We start from the raw sequence: 21,576 nt of genomic DNA, 5'->3' as shown, positions 1-21,576 counted from the left end.
AGTAATTAAAAATCGAGTTCTAGAAATAAGTATAATCTTATATAATCTGCCTTCTCTTTCACATGACATTAACTAACTAAGCACATAATTTAAACTAAACAATAGAGAAGATGATAAAAAAAAAGCAAAGCAGTAACATTTTTAATTTAGAACATTAAAACATTAAAATGTTGCTTTAATAAATAACAATAATGTCAAAACGATTAACAAAAACAAAAACTGTTGTGTGTGTTTGAGTGTGTGGGAGTGGCCAATTTTAATGACATTATTTATCGATAATGGTCTTATGTTTGTAGTATAGAACCTCGTCACTCTGCTTTTTGCTCTTTAAGTCTTTAAGTTAACTTTTAAATTCCTTCATATCGACGCTCAGAATATTATATCACCTCGAATTGAACGTGGTAAACACACTACAGAACAGATTTACATGCTTTATTTTGAAGAGAAAAACCGGAAGTACAGTTCTTATCGTGGCTAGTTAAAGTAAGCCGGCTAGCTTGACATCCTTCCTGAGTAGTGCCGCAGCGTTTCCTTAATTCAGACAGACTTCAAACTTCCAACAACTTTTCTACTCTGTTTTTGGTCCCTCCTTGTAGCATAAATGCCGAAACTTTCGCCTAAGAGCCCGGGTTTCGTTGCCGTCCGCGTTCATTGGTGAGTCATACAAACATAATTGTCTTGTTTTATGAAATTGACGCCTCCTCATGTAAATATTACTGTACCGTTATGTTTCCCGCAGACTAACCCAGTTTCTCTCCGGCTGCTCTTAAAAAGTGTATTTCTCTCCTCTCAGGCTCGTCACAGCCCGGTGTTATTTCTGAGTTAATAGTGTAGCTGACAGAGTTGAAAATAGCAGACTGTCGCTGTGTGCGCTTTTAGCTCCATCCATGCTGAGTCGAGTTTTGCTTCCTGCTTTGTAAACTTCCTCTGCTGATGTGCAACAAGCAGAAGGGAAACTCCAGCCATTAAACCCATGTAATCAGTTTGTTTTAAACACTGCTCTCTGGAGATTCCTTCATTTGATTTGATTTACAAGGCAGCTAATTTTTTTTTTATTGAGCAGGCTCCCAACAGGGTGACATGTTAAAGAGCTTTAAAGACACAAAAAGAGATTTAAAGTTCAATCAAAATAATTAAAATGATCAAAGAATGGCATCAGGAATTATTCAAATGACATAGAGATATATAACTCACAAACATGTATTTGCAGTGCAGTAATCAGTTGTATGTAATGAGTTTTAAATGTCTTTTTTTATCCTAATAATTGTTATTATTATGTATTATATTTTTAGCTTGCACCGTGGTTCAGAGAGAAACTTATTTTTAAATTTTTCTGTATGTCCAGCACATGTTTGAAAAATTGACAATAAAGATGACTTTAACTTTGATGTAAGATAAAGGGAATAAAAAGTGCAGCAGAAACAAAAAAAAAACCCAATCAATCATTGAAGACAGCAGGATGTACCAGAGTAGCTGAGAGTCGTAAATCACATTACCCATACCTTCATCTGGAATGATATAAAGTTAACATTTCTTACACTAGAAATTGTACATTTCCTGAGAATACTAAAAACTGTGATAAGATTTCTAAGGGCCTCACTGTTAACTTTCAATGAGAATCAGATTTATAGTCCAGGTTTATATGACTCTGGTTGACTGTGTTGTCTTTGTGCGACAGTAAACACATTCACATTACATTTTAAATCTCGATCTAACGTGTACCGGCCTAAGACAACAGTGAAGTGGTGAGGAATGCAAAGGATGAAACATTATATCAGTTATGTTGTTGGCCTGTAGTAGCCGACTCATTCCTGCTAATAGTCAAATATAAAATTCACCACCAAACAGACAAACTGTTACAGCATCATTGTTGATTTCTGTGTCACAGTAAGAGGAAATAACTGCCTTTTTTATTTGTTCAACATCCAATAAACAAGTTTTAAAACTCTTTTAAACCTGATTAAGTCAATTCATTAATTTGATTCATTTCAAGCAAAAATGTCAATAATTCTCTGCTTTAATTGATTTAGAATCGCTGTGGAGTTAATTCAGATATTTGCCGCCTCACTGTGTTTTTCAATGTCTTTTGATTTGCCACTTGTTGCCACCCTTCAAGCTAGGCGATGGACGGGGACCAGATCCAGGTGAGCGACGAAGAGCCCAAAGTCGTGCGTGAAGAGACCCGGAGGAGGAGGAGAAAGAAGGCCATCAGCTCGTCCTCCAGCTGCTCCATGGATCAGATCTCTGTGGAGTTTGTGCTGCCGAGCGTGGTGCGCGGCGGCAGCAGCCACGACACTCTGCTGCTGGAGGTGGCCGGAAACTGGACGGTGGAACAGGTGTGCTGAAGTGACTTTGACTGGTTTTGTTTGTGGGTCAAATAAAACGCTGTTCACTGTGATGAGCTGAACACGTCGTTTGTTTTTTTTCCAGGTGAAAGCTCAGGTGTGGATGAAGGCGGTGACTTTAAACCTCTGTCCCGACTTCTACCAGCGCCTTTCCCCCGACCACTGCATCCTGCTCTACCAGAAGAAAGGCAACCTGTGTGAGATCTACGACAAACACCAGGTGTTCCAGACGCTGGACTGCATCCGCTACTGGAGAGGTGACCAAAACGTGGATTCAGAAACTGCTTTTTGAATCGTTCTCTTGTACATACTAAACATCTTTTATTCTGTTCAAAAGCGCTGAAGAAAGACGTGGGCCGGATTCAGCTGGTCCCCCGCCCGCAGCCCTCGGATGAGTCGCTGCAGTACCAGCGTTACCTGAACAACCTGATCGGCTACGACGTGACCGACGTCAGCAACGTGCACGACGACGAGCTGGAGTTCACCCGCAGGAAGCTGCTGACGCCCCGACGCATCGAGCTGTCCGATCGAGACCCCAAACTCTACTCCATGGACCCCTGGGTGACCCTCAAGCCGCTGCCTGAACACCTGCTCAGCAAGGTGAGTGTGTCTGCGCATGACTTACCTCTGATATGAAAAACATTTATTTGTTGCTTTTGGATTTGTGTATAATTACATTTTCCCAGATAGAAACTCAACCTATTTTTTTTTTGTCGTTGCAAGAATTGTACCTGTTGCTGAATCTTTCAAATTGTTGAAAACAAGGCGCAGGGAAATCTCACACATATTCTCTTCCTGCCTCCCTTCATGTGACGCCTCTGTTTGTTCTTTAGGAAAGCTGTGAGGGATGATGTACGGCTTCCACTGAACCTGTGCAAAAATGAATCTTAAAGACATTGTCTTATTAACAAGACACACCCAAAGGGTTAAATGCACCGCTAATTGTGCTGCAGAGCAAACGGCGTCTCTGTGCGCTGTGAGCTGGTTTTGCGTATTTCCATGAACAGTCGTTTAGGGAAAAACTGTCCCCTTTCTATTCAAACAATCATCATTATTTTAAAAAGAGTCAAATTCACAAACAACAGTGCTAACAGTCACGCCCAGTTAGAGGGGAGCAAAAAACTATTCTGTTGAGACTTGGTGGTAACTGCGCCGCAGTGATCAGGACAATAATTCTGCCTCTATAAAATAGGATTCAATGATCTGTTTATAAAGTCTGTATGACTTTGACTTTACTGTTATTAATGTCACCGGAGGTTAGACCACACTTTACCCACATGTGTGGAGAGGTCTGGAGCTGTTGTTGTTTCAGGTTTATCCTTCTCTTTTTTGTCTTTGAGTTGCCCTAGATTGCTCCCTTCAGAGAGGAAGTCTTGTTTTGAAAAGTGAAACTCATTTTACATTCTTGCATAAAAAAACCAAAACAACCTAAAACGTTTCCTCTTCACTCGGAGCTCGTCGTCTTTAAAACCGCCCCAGTCAGCATTAAAGCTCGGCGCAGGGTGCTGACGGCTTTTCTCCACATTCAGACTCAAAACAAGAGCAGACAGCACGGAGCAGGACGATCTCTTGTTTGAGTCTGAATAATTAGATCTTTGACGGAGCAAATGATGCACCACTGGAACAGTTAGCGACCGGAATCCATTCTTAGTGAATCAAGCCCGAAGCTTGTGAATCTGATCGGAATCTGTTCTTCTTTGAAGGAGATTTAAAATATCAACCTGCAGTTTAAATCCTCAGTATCACCCTCACGTGACAGAAAAGAAAGACTTCCACAGGTTTTGCTTACATTTTTAAGCATTCATTCTATTTTTGATTCCAGATTCACAAGTCTCAGACTCATTCAGTCATCCCTTCCAGGAAATAATATTTGAATAAAATACATTGACGTTAGTGTAATGATTCCAATACAGGGCTGGTTTATTTCCTCCATATCCTAACTGTTTCTTATTAAGTCTTTATTAACGTCTTAGAACAGTCGATTGATCAACACAAGAGGAAAACTAAGAGAAACTTTTGTCTGCAAATCCCCTGTTGAACCATGAAAGGGCCGGGATGTGACTTATTACTTCTACATGTACTCACACACGTGTCTCTGATTTATTCCGTTATTTACCTGCTGGGACGTTTCTTCATTGACCTCGTTTGAATTGTTTCCCCGTTCAGATCAGTAACAGCCACATCCTGGTGGTGATCCACATCAGCACGGTCAGCCAGACCATCAAGGTCTCCATCGACGACACTCCTGAACAGGTAGAGCGATGACCTTTGGTTGTTGGTGGGGGGGTTAGTCCTCCAAGCGGGCCGCCCAGGTTCAAGTCTGAGCGGTGGCTCCTTTCCTGCATGTCATGCTATCTTCTCAGTTGGTTTGACCTTCTGACAGTTTTCTTCTTTTCCAGGTTTTGACCAGCTTTTTCACCAAGATAGCAAACAAGAGAGTTCTGCTGGGTATCCCTGACAACACGTGTGAGTCCGACTTTGTGCTGCGTGTGTGTGGAAGGTACAGTATGCAGGACGATAGAGCGCTGTGTAAACACACTAAAGATACTTCAGTTCAGTTTGTATTGAAAGAAAGAGAGTTGATTTAAAAGTAACCTCTTTAGTGTGTGTTCCCACAGGGAGGAGTATCTGTACGGGGATAAACCGCTGCTCAACTTCAACTGGATCCGTCAGTGTCTGAAGAACGGAGAGGAGATCCACCTGGTTCTGGAGAAGCCCCCTGATCCAGACCTGGATCTGGTCCAGAAGGACGACTGGGCCCAGGTGGATGACTGCACCGGAGTGGCAGGTAAATGAAGAGAAGTGTCTTCTTACATGTTTGACTGAAGTGGTTCATGCTAACACAATCACACTCCCTCCTGACTCTCTTCAGGGACCCATGAGCAGCTGACGATCGATGAGAAGGACCACGAGCGAGTGTTCACCATCTCCATGTGGGACTGCAACAGGAAGTTCAGAGTGAAGGTGCTGGGAATCGACATCCCATCTCTGCCCAAAATCCCAGATTTCATCGTCTTTATCGAGGCCAGCATCTTCCACGGTCAGCAGCTTCTAGCTCAGGTAATAAAATGACTCGACGAGGCGACTAGTTTGGTGACGTCCGCCATTGTACTAATGTCATGTAAACGAAAGGGACAGCGTCGCACAATGACGTCAAAGAGAGGACAAACCAGTCTGCACATAAACATCTTAAACTGACTTTCTGAACATCTTCACCCTACACACCTTACTCTCACAGGAGAGGACGTCCTCTAAAACCTTCAATGAAGAGGTGCTGTGGAACTGCTGGCTGGAGTTCAACATTAAAATCAGGGACCTGCCTAAAGGAGCACGCCTCAACCTCCAGGTGAACATCTAACAATGATGAGGTATAACTTCTTCCACTATCCAAAGAGAATGATCTCAGTTGTTTTTGGGCTCTCAGGTGGTCTGTGGGAAGCAGCCTCAGACGGCAAACTCCAAGGCCGGCTCAGGCTACCAGGATAACACATCAGGAACAGGCAGCCATGAGGGTAAGGTCGACTGGTTAGATGCAACACGATGAGGCGTTTCAAATATATAACGTGAACGTCACCCTTTGGTTTGTTAAATAGAATTTGGAGCCTCAAGTTCTGCGTATTTACCAATTACAATTGTTTGTTTGTGTGGAATAAATTTTGACCGTGTGAGGATGACATTGATGTGTCTCGATCCTGGATGACAGGTTACCATAACGATAAGATGTCAAATAGTATCCATACCCTAAAATATACTCTTCTCTATGGTCAATTTGAATCTAAATGGGACTTTAATTCAAAAAGTGAACACCATGCTAGACCATGAACTACTACTTAATAACATGGACGGAGCAACGAATGCCTGGGGGTGGGGGGGCAAAATATTGGGAGTGCCCCCTGCTGCCTCTCGACCAGATGATCAGAAAAGAGGAGGAAAGAGAAAACGCAATGGAAAAGTAACATCCCTCTGTCTCCCCGCGTTTCAGGTAAGACAAAGACTCGTCTCCTCTACTACGTCAACCTCCTCCTCATCGACCACCGCTCGCTCCTCCGCCAGGGCGAGTTCATCCTCCACATGTGGAGAATGCCCGAGAAGAGCGAGGAGAGCAGCAGCAGCATCAACGCGGACAAGCTCACCTCGGCCACCAACCCGGACAAGGCCTCCAGCATGGCCATCGCCATCTTGCTGGACAAGTACTGCTACCCCGTGGTGCTGCCCAAGAGCCGGGACACGGGCCGGGATGCCGGGGGCGAGGAAACGGAGGGAGGGGAGCGGGGTCAGAGGGAGATGCCGAACCACCTGAAGAAACAGTTTGGGGCTATCGTGGCTACCGACCCCCTGCACCCGCTCAGCCCTGAGGACAAAGAGCTGCTGTGGCACTTCAGACACGAGTGTATGCGCGACCCCAGGTGCTTCATTTGTGTTTTCATCTGGAAAATTAACCACTAAGATTGTATTGCTGGATATTTAATTTCCTATTTTTTTTAAATGTCTTCAGAGCCTACCCAAAGCTCCTGGGATCTGTCAGGTGGGGGAAACAGGAGGACGTCTTGGCAACGCATCGCCTGTTGGAGCGCAGCAGTGCGTGGGACAGCAGGTAAAAATGTAGCTTTCAAACTGAAACCTTTCATAGTTTCAGTGCCCCCCTCCCCTCCCCTCCCCTCCCCCCCTCACCTGTCTTCACATCTCTCCTGTCCAGTGGTCTGGATGTGGGTCTGGCCATGCAGCTGCTGGACTGTCACTACTCAGACGCTCAGGTTCGCTCCATGGCCGTCAGGAAGCTGGAGACTCTGGAAGATGATGACGTGCTCAGATACCTTCTGCAGCTTGTACAGGTGAGTCTTCTTCACATTCGTTCTCTATCTTTTTTTTTTTTTTTTTTTAGTTAAATAGAACGTAGCTAAGTCAAACACCACTTCAGTTAAATTTCCAGTCACCTTTATTTACATCTCTAGTTCCGATTAGATCACACCTTGGTGATTCAAAGTTTTATATCGGGCACATTTGTCTCACAGAACAAAAAGTCAGAGCTGAACTCCCTTCCAGTAACTCTCCCGTGCCGGTTGATTCACAGTTACACTATTTCACAGCATCCTGGAGAGGAGCAGCTCAGTGGACACACAGTACTGCATGTTTGCCTGAAGTGTTTCCACAGTCGAGTCTGTGGTGAGCTTTGCATGAACATGATGAGATATCAGCTGGGGGCCAACAAAAGGTCTGATAGGGAAATGATTCACACCCGTACAGCATGCTGGTGTCTCTCTATCCTGTGAACAAGTTTACTTCCAAAAGTGTATTTTAAGATACGTGTAGTTTGATATATATTGTGTAGAAAGAGTGTTTTATCTGATGAATAACATTCTCTCCTTAAGTACCAGTGAACTCCTTTTCTGCCCGGAAAGTGTCTGTAAATGTAAAGCTGATATCGGTGTGTTAGTTTAGGAGAGTGATGCTATGTTTTCACAGCACTGCGTTTAGCCTCACACTGTGACCTCTGAACTCCAGCTCTGTTAAAGGAATCCTGTGAAGTTATTGTTTTCTAATGTTGTGTGTCCCTGTGGCCTGGACACATATTTCATGCACTTGATAGTTATTAAATATTCACTATGCCTGGTTATGTGGTCTCTAAAAAGGAATATGTCCATGCTCACATCAATGTGATGTGTACACACGCTGCTTTACAACAACTGTACTTAAACACAAAACAAGGCGTCATATCAAGTAGAACGGAAAAGAACTGGAATCTTTAAAGTACCACATTTTAACCATCTTTTTAAAGCAGTCAGGTCGATGTCAGAATGCACAGTCGTATATGCATTTAAGAGGGGTTCACATGAATGTGTGCTTGGGTTTGTGTGAGTTTCTTTGATCACATTGTCTGGTCTCTGTTGTTTTGTCCTGCAGGCGGTCAAGTTTGAGCCTTACCATGACAGCGCCCTGGTCAGGTTCCTGCTGAAGAGAGCTCTGAGGGTGAGCAGAAACAAAACTTCTGTGTCTGTTTCCTGTTCTGTCTTACAGTGTTTGCATTAGTGCTGTAGTCGGGTCATCGCATCTCGATGTCCGAGTCAAGTCCGAGTCACCAAAGAAAAAATCTAGAATGATTCGAGTCCTTGAGGTTGAGAATGAGTTCAAAGATGAGCTTCAGTTCTCCGCTGCAGCACATCCATGTGTTTATTTGATGATGTTCAATGCTTCTAAACTGAGCTCTGACGCTCTGTTATCTGTGAGTCTTCATGTTTATACTGTCCCTCAGTCTGAGAGGGGGAAAGCCAAACTGATTAAAAACATAAACACAGTCTTTATCAGTAAATAAAGTCTAGTGCAGTCAATGCTCGAGTGCGAGTTCAAGTCTGAGTCATCAGGTCTCTCAGGTTTTCACATGTTCATTAAAGTCAGTCTTTCTTTCTTTCTTTTTTTCGTTGGCTCAGTCTTTTGTTTTTCTCTCCACAGAGTAAGCGCATCGGCCATTTTCTCTTTTGGTTCCTGCGCAGTGAGATCGCTCAGTCCATGCATTACCAGCAGAGGTATGCTGTCCTGCTGGAGGCCTACCTCAGAGGCTGCGGTGAAGACATGCTGCAGGACTTCAGGAAACAGGTCTGCATCATGAAGGATTCTGCTCTTATACACAGTTCCTTAAATAAAACTGTGTGTGTGTGTGTGCATGGAAGGAATAGTAGAGTAAAATACCAAAGTAATGGCTTTGATTGGCCTTGACTGTAATCATTGTTACATCAAATATTTTAATTTCCTGTATTGGAAGCAGAAGATCAGAGTTTTGCAGTCGGTGCTCCTCCACTTCTCAGTGACTCAAAGTGATGTTTGCAGGTGGAGATGACTGAAGCTCTGCAGAAAGTCACCAGAGAGATGAAGGCAACATCTGCTGACAAGTATGACATTACTGCACAAGGTGAGAAAGACAAATGAAACATTCAGGCCTTCGTGCAGAATTTCAAGTGGATGCCATATTGACATATTTATACCTCTTGATTGGTGTTTAGTTGTGTTGATTTGTTTTATGCACAATCAGTTAATTTGCAAATTTCTAATGAAAAATAGTCACTTAGGGGCGCTGGTGGCGCAGTGGTTAGTGTGCGCGCCCCATGTATGGAGGCTGTAGTCCTTCAAGCGGGCGGCCTGGGTTCGGATCCGACCTGTAGCTCCATTTCCCGCATGTCAATCCCCACTCTCTCTCTCCCTGATTTCCAACTCTATCCACTATCCTATCTCTCGAATAAAGGCACAAAAAGGCCAAGAATAAATCTATAAAAAAAAGAAAAATAGTCACTTCAAATGTGGATGACTTTGTGATTTAAGACTATTAAAAGACTTTATAAGCAAAGATTCAGTAGGAGTGTGTTTGCTTATTTTAACTCCTGCTGCTGACAGACAACACGGTCCTTGTTTCTAACATGCTTTAGGCCTCGCTTAAGACCTTTTTAAAAACAAACGCTATCTGATGGAGACAGCACTGTGTGAAATGTTTTCATCTCTCATGGTTCAAACATTGTTCAAATAGAAATCAGACAAGTCATGAGCTTGTGCTCCTCTTTGTCAGTGGTGTTTCAGCTGCGTCAGAAACTGGAGACTCTGCAGCTGTCGGGTCTACCGGAGAGTTTCAGGGTCCCCTATGATCCTGGACTCCGAGCTGGAGTCCTGCTGGTGAGTGGCAATCCATACACATCTGTACCTGTGTGTCTGCAGGGAGAAGAAACAACAACAAACATAAAACAAGGGTTTTCTTTTTCAGAGTGAGATGGATATAAAAGAAAACTGGATGTGTAAATACTTTCTTTTTTTGTTCTGTTGTTTTTTCTCTTTCAGATCGAGCAGTGTAAAGTGATGGCGTCCAAGAAGAAGCCCCTGTGGCTGCAGTTTAAAAGGGCCGACCCCACCACTCTGTCCAAAGACCCCATAGGCATCATCTTCAAAGACGGAGATGACCTCAGACAGGACATGCTCATCCTGCAGGTGAGTACCCAGACCCTCTGACAGACAGAGTTACATCATGTTTGGAGAAGGATCCTTTGCACAGAGTCTCCTCCCATGTCCCTTCAGATTCTGCTGATCATGGAGTCGATCTGGGAGACTGAATCTCTGGATCTCTGTCTGCTGCCGTACGGCTGCATCTCCACTGGAAACAGGATAGGTAAACTGTTCACAGATTGGTTGGCTATACAAGACGGCCTGTGATGTTGATCTCTGTCGCTGTTCACCACAGGTATGATTGAGATCGTGAAGGATGCCACCACCATCGCTAACATCCAGCAGAGTGTTGTGGGAAGCACCGGAGCTTTTAAAGATGAGATCCTCAATCAGTGGCTGAGGGATAAGTGTGTCGGCGAGGACAAGGTACACACACATCACTGATTCAAATGAGTTCATACATACAGGATAACATGCCAATATGTATGATACAGAGACACCAGAAACAAAAACAGGTCCATCCATCTTTTCCAAAACTTATTTGAACTTCGAACAATGAGCTTTCTTAAGTTGTTATGTTAATGATTCAAAAACATTTGTCCTTAGTCTTTAAATGAGACATTTGATGTTGATCTATACATTTAGTTTATAGAGTTTCTCCCACTGCCATTCTGTCTATCAAGACATTAGAGGAAGAAGCAATTTAAAGGACAGGAAGGAAGTGACACTTAGGGGTTTTCCTGTTCTCGCAACACACACACACACACACAAAATCTATTTTTAGCTCAGACACCTGCAGCCCTCCTTTTTTTATCTTCTTGCTTCCTTTTAGAATTTGTGTTGCAGCAGCGTAGGCCAAATCTGACACCTAGCACTGAGCTGTGCACCTCGCACCACAACTGTCATTGCTGGTTTCAGATGTGTGCAGATGTCGTTGTCAGCGCTGACCTCGTGTAAGACGCGAATGAACTTGCACCCATGGGAGTGACAGTTTAAAAGTAAACGTTTGGTCAGATGGTACTGGCTCCTTGAGGCAGAAAAGTGACCAACAACATTCTGAAAGTCAATGTTGCGGTATCTCGCTGCTATTTTTAGGTTGCATTATACAGAAAATATATGTCGACCATCTCGATGTCGGTGATGGTGCAGGTTCTCAAGGGGAAAGGGAGTGACACTCTGATTAGTTTACATCAAGTTCTACCAGATACACACCTGCAGTCTAATGAATAAGGAGACTACAGATAACCCTTAAGTACCTTGTGCCTTTGTTTCCCCTCACACTATGTGACATTTAACTGGAAAAAATGGAGTTGGAAACACCCTACATGGATCTAAACAGCAGTCTAATATTGCTCTCCTCTTAATGTATGAGCTTTCTTGAAACAAGAAGGAATTCATTGAAAGCCTTGCTCCTTGACAAATTCATCCAACTTCTACAGTAAAATCATTTTCCTCTTAAAGAACAAAATGTGAGCTATCTACTGAATTAAATGATAAAGTGAGCTTACTATATGATCAGACATTAAGGACACATGTTGTGTTGAAGTGCTGGCTCCTCTGACAACAATGCAGCAGCCAGTATGTCCTCCTTCTGAGTTTAGATTTCGGTCCAGAATGGTTTGTTTTTGTTTTGACCAGAGATGGTAGGAGGTTTTAAGGCTCCCCCACACACGGCTGTTGGACGCCCCTCAGTTCGCCAGGTGAACAGCAGACCAACAGGTGTTGCAGCGATGGAAGCCTTGGCATTTTTCTAAAAAGCTGGCGATATAGAGATGTGGTAAATCTAGGATAAAGATTGGAGACGCTTTTGAAAAACAGGGCGATGCAGAGCTGATCTATTACTGAAGCTTCAGGATCCATGACTTAGGGAGACTAGGAAGGAGGGGGCGGAGGGAGACAGCTCTCGCCAATGTTTTGAATGAGGACTGCACTACCAATTTTTCAACCACTAGGTGTCAAGGTTACATATTGCTCCTTTAAGATAAATTCTAGGTTTACGTCTAGTTCAAGCTATACACAGGAGTAAATTATTCCAGAGCAAAAATTCAGCTAGAAATGTGTTTTCTAGTTAAGTGAAACAAACTGTCATACAACTTGTTTTTCTGTGTGTAGTTCCAGCAGGCTGTGGAGAGGTTTCTCTACTCCTGTGGTGGCTACTGTGTGGCTACCTACGTACTGGGAATTGGGGATCGACACAATGACAACATCATGATCACTGAGTCTGGTAAAGTTTAATGTCTAATGTCTGTATTTTCATCTTAAGATCCCACACACACAGAAACATTAACTTAATCTAAAAGAGAACGGCTTCGATTAAGTGTTCATGTTCTGTTCCCTACTTTGAGTTTTTTGTCGCTCTTATTGATCGACATCCCTCGCGTCCTTTGTGTTTCTGCAGGGAACCTCTTCCACATCGACTTCGGCCACATCCTGGGGAACTACAAGAGTTTCATGGGAATCAGTAAGGAGTGGGTTCCCTTCGTGCTCACGCCAGACTTCCTGTATGTCATGGGAACGTCGGGGAAGAAAAGCAGCCCCCACTTCCAGAAGTTCCAGGTGCACAATATGGGAATTCTTCCTGTGGATATTATGAAGGCAGAGGGGGGCGTCAGTTCATCCTCATTCACACATACACAAATATACATCAATGATTTAAGTCACATTGAAGTGAAAGTTCATCAGTATGAAGGATACCTGCAGAACTCAGCTCAGGACCAGTTAGATTAAAAAACACACAATCAGCTGATTTAACGACTGTCGCCAAGATGTTATCAATATTGTTTCAGGCAGATGTGTTAGCATTATTTGTTTTTTAGCTGCACGTGTTTTACATATATTTGTTTGTGTTATACTTCCTGTGTCTTTGTTTTAGGACGTGTGTGTAAAAGCTTACCTCGCTCTTCGGCATCACACCAACCTGCTCATCATCCTCTTCTCCATGATGCTGATGACCGGTAACACTTCCTTTCTCAAAAAAAAAATTTCTGTCATTTTTTTAAGCTAATGGAAAAAGCATTTTTCTCTTAATTTGGCGTGGACATCTGACATCACACGGTGACATTTGATGAATCCTCACACACGTGTCTTAAAAGTGAGATTCTTCTTATTTTTTATTTTTTTTATCAACCATCAGGCATGCCTCAGCTGACCAGTAAGGAGGACATTGAGTACATCCGGGAGGCGCTCACCGTTGGACGCAGCGAGGACGAGGCACAGCGCCACCTGCTGGACCAGATCGAGATCTGCAGGGAAAAGGGCTGGATGGTTCAGATTAACTGGTTTGTTCACTTGGTGCTGGGGATCAAGCAGGGTGTGGAGAAAAGATCCACTTAAGGAATCCGTCACAGTTAGCCATGATGAAGTGTTGAACCTCGTCCCTTGGTTTTCTTCAATTGAGGAAGTTCTGCTTTTAAATGTAAATTAGGCGTACAGGAAGGTTCAAACAGAAAAGTCCCGGAAAACATGCAAATACTGAGGCTGTGTCTGAAACCACATACTACACACAGCCTACTACATACTCAAAATATATTTACTGCATACTCACCCAACCGTTAGCATGCTGTTTGTAACATACAACACACAACTTACTAGACTAGACAATGCGGAAGTGCAAAATCCTGCAGTTCGACGAGTGTCCACTAGAGGCAGGAACACAGGAAGTCACATACACACACAATCTTTACAGCATAAATTAACATGTTTACAGCCTGGTACAAAAAAAAGAATTGTCATCACTGGCATCACTTTTTTTTTCTTTTTTTTAAACTACCCCATTTTGATTTTATGAACGATACATGTTATCCACTGTTAGGGGCGTAGCTCACATGATTGACAGGTGGTCGCTGTGTAAAGGTTTGTCATGAGGCTTAAAACCCGCCTCAGCTCCAGCTCTCAGCCTGTCGTTAGCTTGACTGACAGTTAGCCTGAAACAGGATTTCCAACATGGCGGCAGCTGCCCTTGAACCTCCGGAGCCCCCCGCTGTAACAGACAGCTGACGTCACTCAGGCGTCATTCATTAATAGTTACAGTGTATGGTTATACCAATTGAGTATGAACAGCATGAAAGTCTGCGGTTTCAGACACAGTTTGTTATTTTGAGCAACCAGCTGGGAGAGAAGCTGGAACACAAGTTTCTAAGAGCGACTGAAAAGTAATACGAGTATGTTCATGACATCATGAGGAATTTAAGCTGCAACATGGGAGTGACTGTTAGAGACGCTGCTCACACCAAGTCAAACTTTCACTGCATTTCTGGATAACGTACTGAAGAAAACGTTACATTATCAAAGCTTTTAAACCAGTTTACAGGGGCACATGTTCTCTATCATCTTCAACAATTCAGCATTTATTGATGACTTTTATTTTTAAGATACAGTTTTAATATATTTTTTGTAATTCTCTTTTTATTGAAACAAAGTTGAATCATACATACATGAACATTTGTCCCCTTCATACATTAATACGCCTGTTCCCTTTTTTTTTTTACATGGAAGAAAAATAAAATAATTCTCTTAACCCTGAATGTAAATATACTGTACCTGATTACTGAGGTAGATTACAGATCGCTCCACACATTAGTATACATTATATGGTGAGCATATTCACAAGTGAGCGTACAGTCCTCTCTTCTTTTTCTTCATATCTCCGCCCTCAGCCTCTCAGCAGGGTCACTACTGCCCTGTTGCTCCCGGATAGAAACGGAGAGTGTAGAGAGAAGAGACAATGTTTTGATCTCTTTGCACGCTGAGGAAACACACTTCTCACAGACTTCCTTCTCATTGTTTGGATTTTAATACTTTGCGTGTGTCTAGGGATGTAACGATTTACTCAACTCACGATACGATTCACAATTTATTTTACAAAATGAGACTGTAGACAAATGATGACTGAAAAAGATTCCTTAAAGGGGCTGAAGACCCGCTTCAGTGTGATTTGGCCTTTTAATATTATAATATATGGTTTTATTTCTCTCAACAAGGGGAGGTGATTGGAGCTTCTTATTGTGGTGTGGATTAAATGCTGCATCATGTTGGTTGTTCTATTTGTGTAGTTGTCTGTTATCTTCTCACCTTTTTTATTTTCTGTCTTAGGGAAGCCAAAACGCTTCCACACCTCCGATTTAAAAGACGGTGGTGCGTCCTCAATTTCTAAATCTTGCTCTGCAGCTGCTGACGCTCACCATATTATTGCGATTCATTTTTCAGAGTATCGATCGATGTGAACCTCGACACTTTTGAATCGATTTATCACGATTTTGATGAATGATGAATCTTTACATCCCTACTTCTTTCACACTGTTGTTTTTTTTTTTTTTTTTTAACTCATACTGAAGTTGAAATGCACTGAAGATGAGAAACTCCTGCTGTTAACATATTTGGTCTTACCGTATGATGTATAAGAAGTTTTTGAATTTGTTGAATTCTCCTGACCAGAGAGGGAAGATGAAGTGATCAACATGAGAGTTTTATTCAGTTTTTTTATTGGCTAGCCTTTTTGCCCCCTAATCACTGTTTCCACCTCTTTAAAAAGGAGCACATTTGTGTCCATATGTTATTCTACGGTGGCTTGTTGGGGACATTCAAGCAACTGCTGGTCAGTTGCGTCTTGTAGGATAGTCCTACTCAAATATATTTTGTAAATGCCAAATCATTTGGTGAAACAAATCTTTACCCTGAGATGAAAAGAACATTAATCACAAGTCTCTGGATGAAGGCTGACAAAAGTATGAGACCAAACCGAGCTCTGTGACATGAAAAAAAAAGAAATTATGGAATCAGATTTTTATGTTCCATTAAAGTTACATTTCAGTCAAAACTCAAAGCCACAATAAGCACAAACTGATCAGTATTTACTGTAAAAAAAAAAAGAAGCTTCTATACAAAATATGTCTGAATGATTTAAGTCTTCTCCTTTTGTAATAAAATGTATTGCTACTGTAAAACTTTTCCATTGTTTATTCTTCAGATTAATAAACTTGAACATGTGAGCTTTCTATGTCATATCAGATAATGGAATTTAATTTTATATGAGGAATATTATGATATGCATTGTTTCTTTATTGCTGCATCAGATGTGGAATTAAATTTTAAAGGTAACATATTGTGCAAAAAATACTTTACCATTGTTGTTTTTCACTAATATGTGTCCCTAGTCTATCTCCCCCCCCCCCCCCCCCCCCCCCCCCCCCCCCCCCCCACAATGATGAGAAAAGTCCATCCTCTCCGTCTTCTGCCTGCTCCACTTTTCAGAAAATATGTGCTCAAACAGGCTGGTTGGAGATTTTCCCTTCATGACATCACAAAGGGCAGTAACCCCTCCCCCAGGTAGGTGACACTCCCACAGCTAGGTGTTTGTTCTGCCCTCTGAGTCTGCCTTCTCACAGTAAACAATAGGACATGGAGCGAGAAAGCCCAAACCACTGGATCCCTTCCAGAGAGGGGGCGTGGTCAGACACAGATCATTTACATTTAAAGGTACAAACACAGAAACAGCCTGTTCTGAACAGGACTGAAACAGAGGGGTTTATAGACATGATCAAATACAGGATCAGAAACTTCACAGACATGTTTTGAGGAGCTCTGAGACTTTATTTAAACTGATTGAAGAGGAGGAGAATATGTGACCTTTTAAATATCAGCTGTGATAATTGATTTCAGCCACAAGGTGGGGCAACATCCAAAGCCTTTCTACTCCAGAGTCACAAAACTTGAAACATATCAGGCATTCATCTAAACTTCCTTCTCCTGTTGTACTACTCGGTACATCACTTCACCCTGCTCTTTGTCCTCCTCCCCCCCCCCCCCCCCCCCCCCCCCCCCCCCCAGTATTTCCACAGAGGAGTGGGTGTGAGTAAACAGCAGGAAGAATACGTCTCTTTCATGTGTCAGTGTTTTGTGTCAGTGAACTGCTGTGTTTGTTTTTGATGTTCAGGATCTAGAGGTCTAACTGGATTAGAAAGATAAACCTCTTCATTTCCACACAGCTCTGAGGCTTTTTTTTTTTACTCTGCTGAATGTTAGCTTTTTAGCGTGCTTATAAGCAGTCTTTGTATGCAGGCTTTTCCAGGAAATGATGGGCGTGAATAGAGCAAAATTATGAATGGATTACAAAACCTTGCTTCCCTTTATTTCCTGTTTTTCTTCAGAGTTCTTACAGTGGTTGAAGTACTTGGTTATTTCTTTTTTATGTATCATATCCCTGAGTGACAACTGAGCTGGAGAAACACGTACGATATCTTCAAGGAATCAATCTGAAAAACTGAAGAGAGGCAGCTTTATTTTCAGTCCACAGATGGAATAACACGGCTGGAAAGGAGTTTGTTCCACTGTCCATTTTCATTTGAAAGCAGTGTTAGATTGGAAATGGAGAAACTTCACCGAAAATAACATTATTAATTGAAACACATCAAATAGCTCTTGTCCATTAGGCATAATTTCCCCACCCAATATTTTCTGTTGTTTTGCCTTTTTTGATGATTAATGAGGCTGATTCTTTACTCTTTCATGTATTCAAAACCCTTTATTAAATAATCATAAATGCAAAGGTTGTCAATAAAATCACCCTTTTGTGTTTCCCTAAAACAATGTGAAAGAATCTTTGGAAGAGCACCCCCTGCTGGACTATAAGGGGTTTGGCCTAAGAGAACATGAATGTTTGAGACAAGCACTTGATATTCAATACATAAAATATATTACCAAAATTTGTTCTTAAAAAACGATTTATTAAAGGAGCCATATGAAACTCTGACACCTAGTGTTTAAAATGGGTACTGCAGAAATTAAAAAAATTCAACACAGGTCCCTAGAGTCGAAGCACTTGCGGGAACCTTTCTAACCTCTCTCCATTTTTTAAAAACATCTCAAATATTTACGCTAGTGTGAGCACGCTTCTGCACACGGAGCTTATTAGAAAAATGTAAAGGCTTTTTAAGTTGGGTAGTCTCAGTTATATCTTCAGCAGTTTGCCCTCTTTCATCGCTACAACACCTGTTTGACCTGATAACTGGGCTGTATCCGAATTGCCTAGTACCTACTCAATCTTTCAGTAGGCAGTACCTACTATCTGTGCTGCCTACAGTTTAGTACCTACTATTCAGTAGGTGCACACAGTAGGCAGATATTTGTTCCTACTTCTTCTGATTCATTCAGTATGGAAGTGACGTCATTTACGTTTCATGAACCGGCCACATCCACCTGTTTTTTTATGTTTTTTTTGTTTAGCTTTATTCAAGAAGAGTAATGAGCATATACAGTCAGGTAAAAAAAAAAACAATATCACAATGTAAATCAAGTAAAAGACAGATTAAATAACTAAATAACATACAGTACATAAAGAAAAGTACAAATGAAAGACAGTAATATACAGAATATAAAATATACAAATAAAGACATTTAAATAGTGAAATCATTATTTAAATAGAGGGAGAAAGGTTTTATAATAATGCAGATATTTGTTATATCTTCTGTTGTAAATTAAAAGTAGTGATTTCAGTCGGGACTTTAACTCTAGATTAAAAATGTATTCAATTAATCCACGCTCGTTTGTTTTGATTTGGAGGCGGACGTGACGATTTACGTTTAATTTCGCACAGCATTGTGGGTGGTAATATACAATTAATTTCCTGAAAAGATGCATCCGATCCATACTGCATGAAACCCGGAAGTTAGTATCCATACTGAAATGTTCAGTATACTGAGGTGGACCCAAAAAATGCAAAAAAAATGCTGAATGACCACGAGAGTTCAGTATACTGAAACTCCCTACTGAATAGTACGTACTGCCTACTGAACTGTGGCTATTCGGAAAGGGCCCTGGTCTCATATCTGGCAAACCGAGGGGTGTCCAAAACAGCCGTGTGGGGGTGCCTTAAAACCACCTACCTTCTCTGGTCCAAACAAATCCAGACTGGAATGAAAACTTAGAAGGAGGACATACTGGCTGCTGCATTGTCATCAGAGAAGCCAGCACCTCAACATAGCATGTTTCCTTAATGTCTGATCATATAGTAAGATCACTTTAATTTAATTCAGTAGAGTTTTTATAGATTGGATCTTTAACTGTAGAAACATTTCCTTCAAAAAAGCTAATCTAAGTTGCCCCTAGTCTTGACTGTGGCTGGTTGTGTGTCTCTTTATGTCAGCGGGTGTAACACCGTCTCCTGTCCAATGACAGCTGGGATCTGCTCCAGCCCCCCTCCGACTCCAAATGTGAAAAGTAATAAATATAATGGATGGATGATTGAAAGTGAAGCGTTGCACCTTCAAGAAACAGTTAAGAGAAGTTGTAAAACAATAAAGCACACTTTAAAAAACTGAAGAAAAACAGCTTTACACTAAAAACGTATCACTGTACCTTTAAACTGTACTGGAAACTAAGACCTAATGGGCATGCCCTGCAGCATTCTTTTGGATTTTCATGTTTACATTTTGTGTATGATGTGGTTTATGACATTACATAATACAATCTGAATGTCTTCCCCCAGGATTTTTATTTTTGTCAGCATGGAGAAGCTTCTTACAAAAACATTTGGACTGTCATATGATTGGTTCAACAAACTGGTGTGTGTATGTTTTTGATGCTGCATGCCTCGCCTGCTCACAAACAAATAGCAAAAAAAGACAAATCTTTGTGGAATCAATGATTATTCACAGGTAACTTTAATTTTAAGACCAACTTTTTATTCTGACAATAAAAGCAAACAAATCAAGCAGCTGCGAAGGTTTACAAAAACGTTAAGACCAGACGTTCTCTGGCGTTTGAATTAGTGACTTAACTACTTTCTCTCTTCTTACCGTGCACTGCTTATTGAATTGAGTAACGTCCTCGGCTCTGACAGGTGTGTGAGGTTGCCGTGGGAGTCAACTGGAAGTAGCTGGAGTAAACTGGAGCATTGAGAATCGATACACTCTCTTTCTCCATTAACTCCGGTTTCTCTCCAGGAAGACATGAACCAGATCAGACGACGGGGGAAATCACTTTGCCTCTGTGTGTGTGTGTGTGTGTGTGTGTGTGTGTGTGTGTGTGTGTGTGCTCATATGTGCTGAATCTGTGTGTTCCCGTTCTGCTGTCAATCACAGTATGAGGACATTTAGCCTGTCCTCACTTCTCCAAAGGTGGGTCAGGACTCATGTTGAGGTTAATTGAAGTGAATTACTTCTCACACTATCATTTAATGTGTCCATGTTAAGATTCAGATCTGAGGAGAGCGCATGTAGTCGACGAGGGTCCTCACAAGTAGTGAAAAACATGTGCATGAGTCAAATGTGTGCTGGCATGTGTGCACATCTCTATACAAATGTAAATGCTGGTATACATGTATATGATTATGTGGGCGTTGTGCACTTCTATTTATGGCGGCTGCCTTTAAGTGGCTTGAAGAACATAAATACAGATTTAATGCTTCCCTTTTGATGTCAGTGTGTGTGTGTGTGTGACCTGTGTTTCTGTTGAAGCTGCCTCCATTCATGCTTGTCGTCTTGATGTCAGTGAATCTTACATTTTTTTATATATATATATCAGCAAAAGAATACAATCTGTGTATTTTACCAGATGCTACAGATGTAGCTTCCAAACCTCTGCTGGTTTGACCAGGATGATTCTGGAGTTACTTTCAGCGGGACTATCCTAAATACATGCTTCCTGTTTCCTTACAGAGCAAATGCACTGAGTAGGGTTGTTTTAATAGGATTCTGTACTGGGAGTATTATTGGGGTATGCTTCCCCTGAAATATTCAACAATAGAGTACCAGAACTTTCTCCCCGTACTCTGACAATGCATACGGAGTGAGTGGTGAATTAATAAAAAGCTGTTTTGTTCAGGTTGCATTATTGTTTAGAGGATGTGGTAGCCCCTCTTCTATCGTTTCGCACTATGTCAGCATTTTTCAACAAGGCAGCACATCTTTACAGAACACCGGCATAAGATCCCAAGTTATGATCGACAAGCTTTATTTATGTTTTTTTTTTTTTTTTTTTATTAAAAAAGGGACAGTGCACATTCATGAACATAAACATGTGAATATCCCAGATTGTAATTGATGAGCTAATTTCCATCTGTAGTCCCTTGGCAGGTTGGTGGTTCACATGTATACAGATTTACAATATACCACAATGACAAGCAAAAAGCAAACGACAAGTAATGACCAAACAACAACATGAACTATGCTTTAGCTGACAGAGACACATTTATATGATAAAGTGACCTTCACAGTTAAAGTGCATTAAGTGTCTGCTCCGGGAGGTAAAGTGCCGGAGTATTGAAGTGCAAAAGTGCACATAAGCATTGCACATAATTATGAGGTATTTGGCTGT

The 21,576-nt window shown here is 41.7% G+C and overlaps 1 protein-coding gene across 2 annotated transcripts; it reads left to right on the top strand.

The window, feature by feature from the left end:
• Positions 1 to 495: 495 nt before the first annotated feature.
• Positions 496 to 16,258, top strand: pik3cg (phosphatidylinositol-4,5-bisphosphate 3-kinase, catalytic subunit gamma). Of its 2 annotated transcripts, none has more exons than XM_061029377.1 (24): positions 496 to 654; positions 2,121 to 2,336; positions 2,431 to 2,602; positions 2,683 to 2,945; positions 4,512 to 4,598; positions 4,745 to 4,845; positions 4,964 to 5,133; positions 5,218 to 5,405; positions 5,584 to 5,691; positions 5,770 to 5,862; positions 6,333 to 6,751; positions 6,841 to 6,939; positions 7,042 to 7,177; positions 8,247 to 8,312; positions 8,793 to 8,936; positions 9,168 to 9,249; positions 9,898 to 10,001; positions 10,164 to 10,310; positions 10,398 to 10,488; positions 10,561 to 10,691; positions 12,378 to 12,489; positions 12,664 to 12,821; positions 13,138 to 13,219; positions 13,399 to 16,258. In XM_061029377.1, the coding sequence occupies exons 2-24, from the start codon at positions 2,124 to 2,126 to the stop codon at positions 13,596 to 13,598; spliced, it is 3,366 nt and encodes a 1,121-aa protein (XP_060885360.1). In that variant the 5' UTR covers positions 496 to 654; positions 2,121 to 2,123; the 3' UTR covers positions 13,599 to 16,258. The 2 variants fall into 2 exon arrangements, with proteins under 2 accessions (XP_060885360.1, XP_060885359.1); XM_061029376.1 differs by having other exon boundaries at positions 2,117 to 2,336.
• Positions 16,259 to 21,576: the final 5,318 nt, after the last annotated feature.

This window comes from Labrus mixtus, chromosome 22, assembly GCF_963584025.1.
Source record: "Labrus mixtus chromosome 22, fLabMix1.1, whole genome shotgun sequence".
Classification (NCBI taxonomy): Eukaryota; Metazoa; Chordata; class Actinopteri; order Labriformes; family Labridae; genus Labrus; species Labrus mixtus.
Note: the sequence above shows the minus strand (reverse complement) of the source record. Positions and strands in the feature narration are given on the sequence as shown.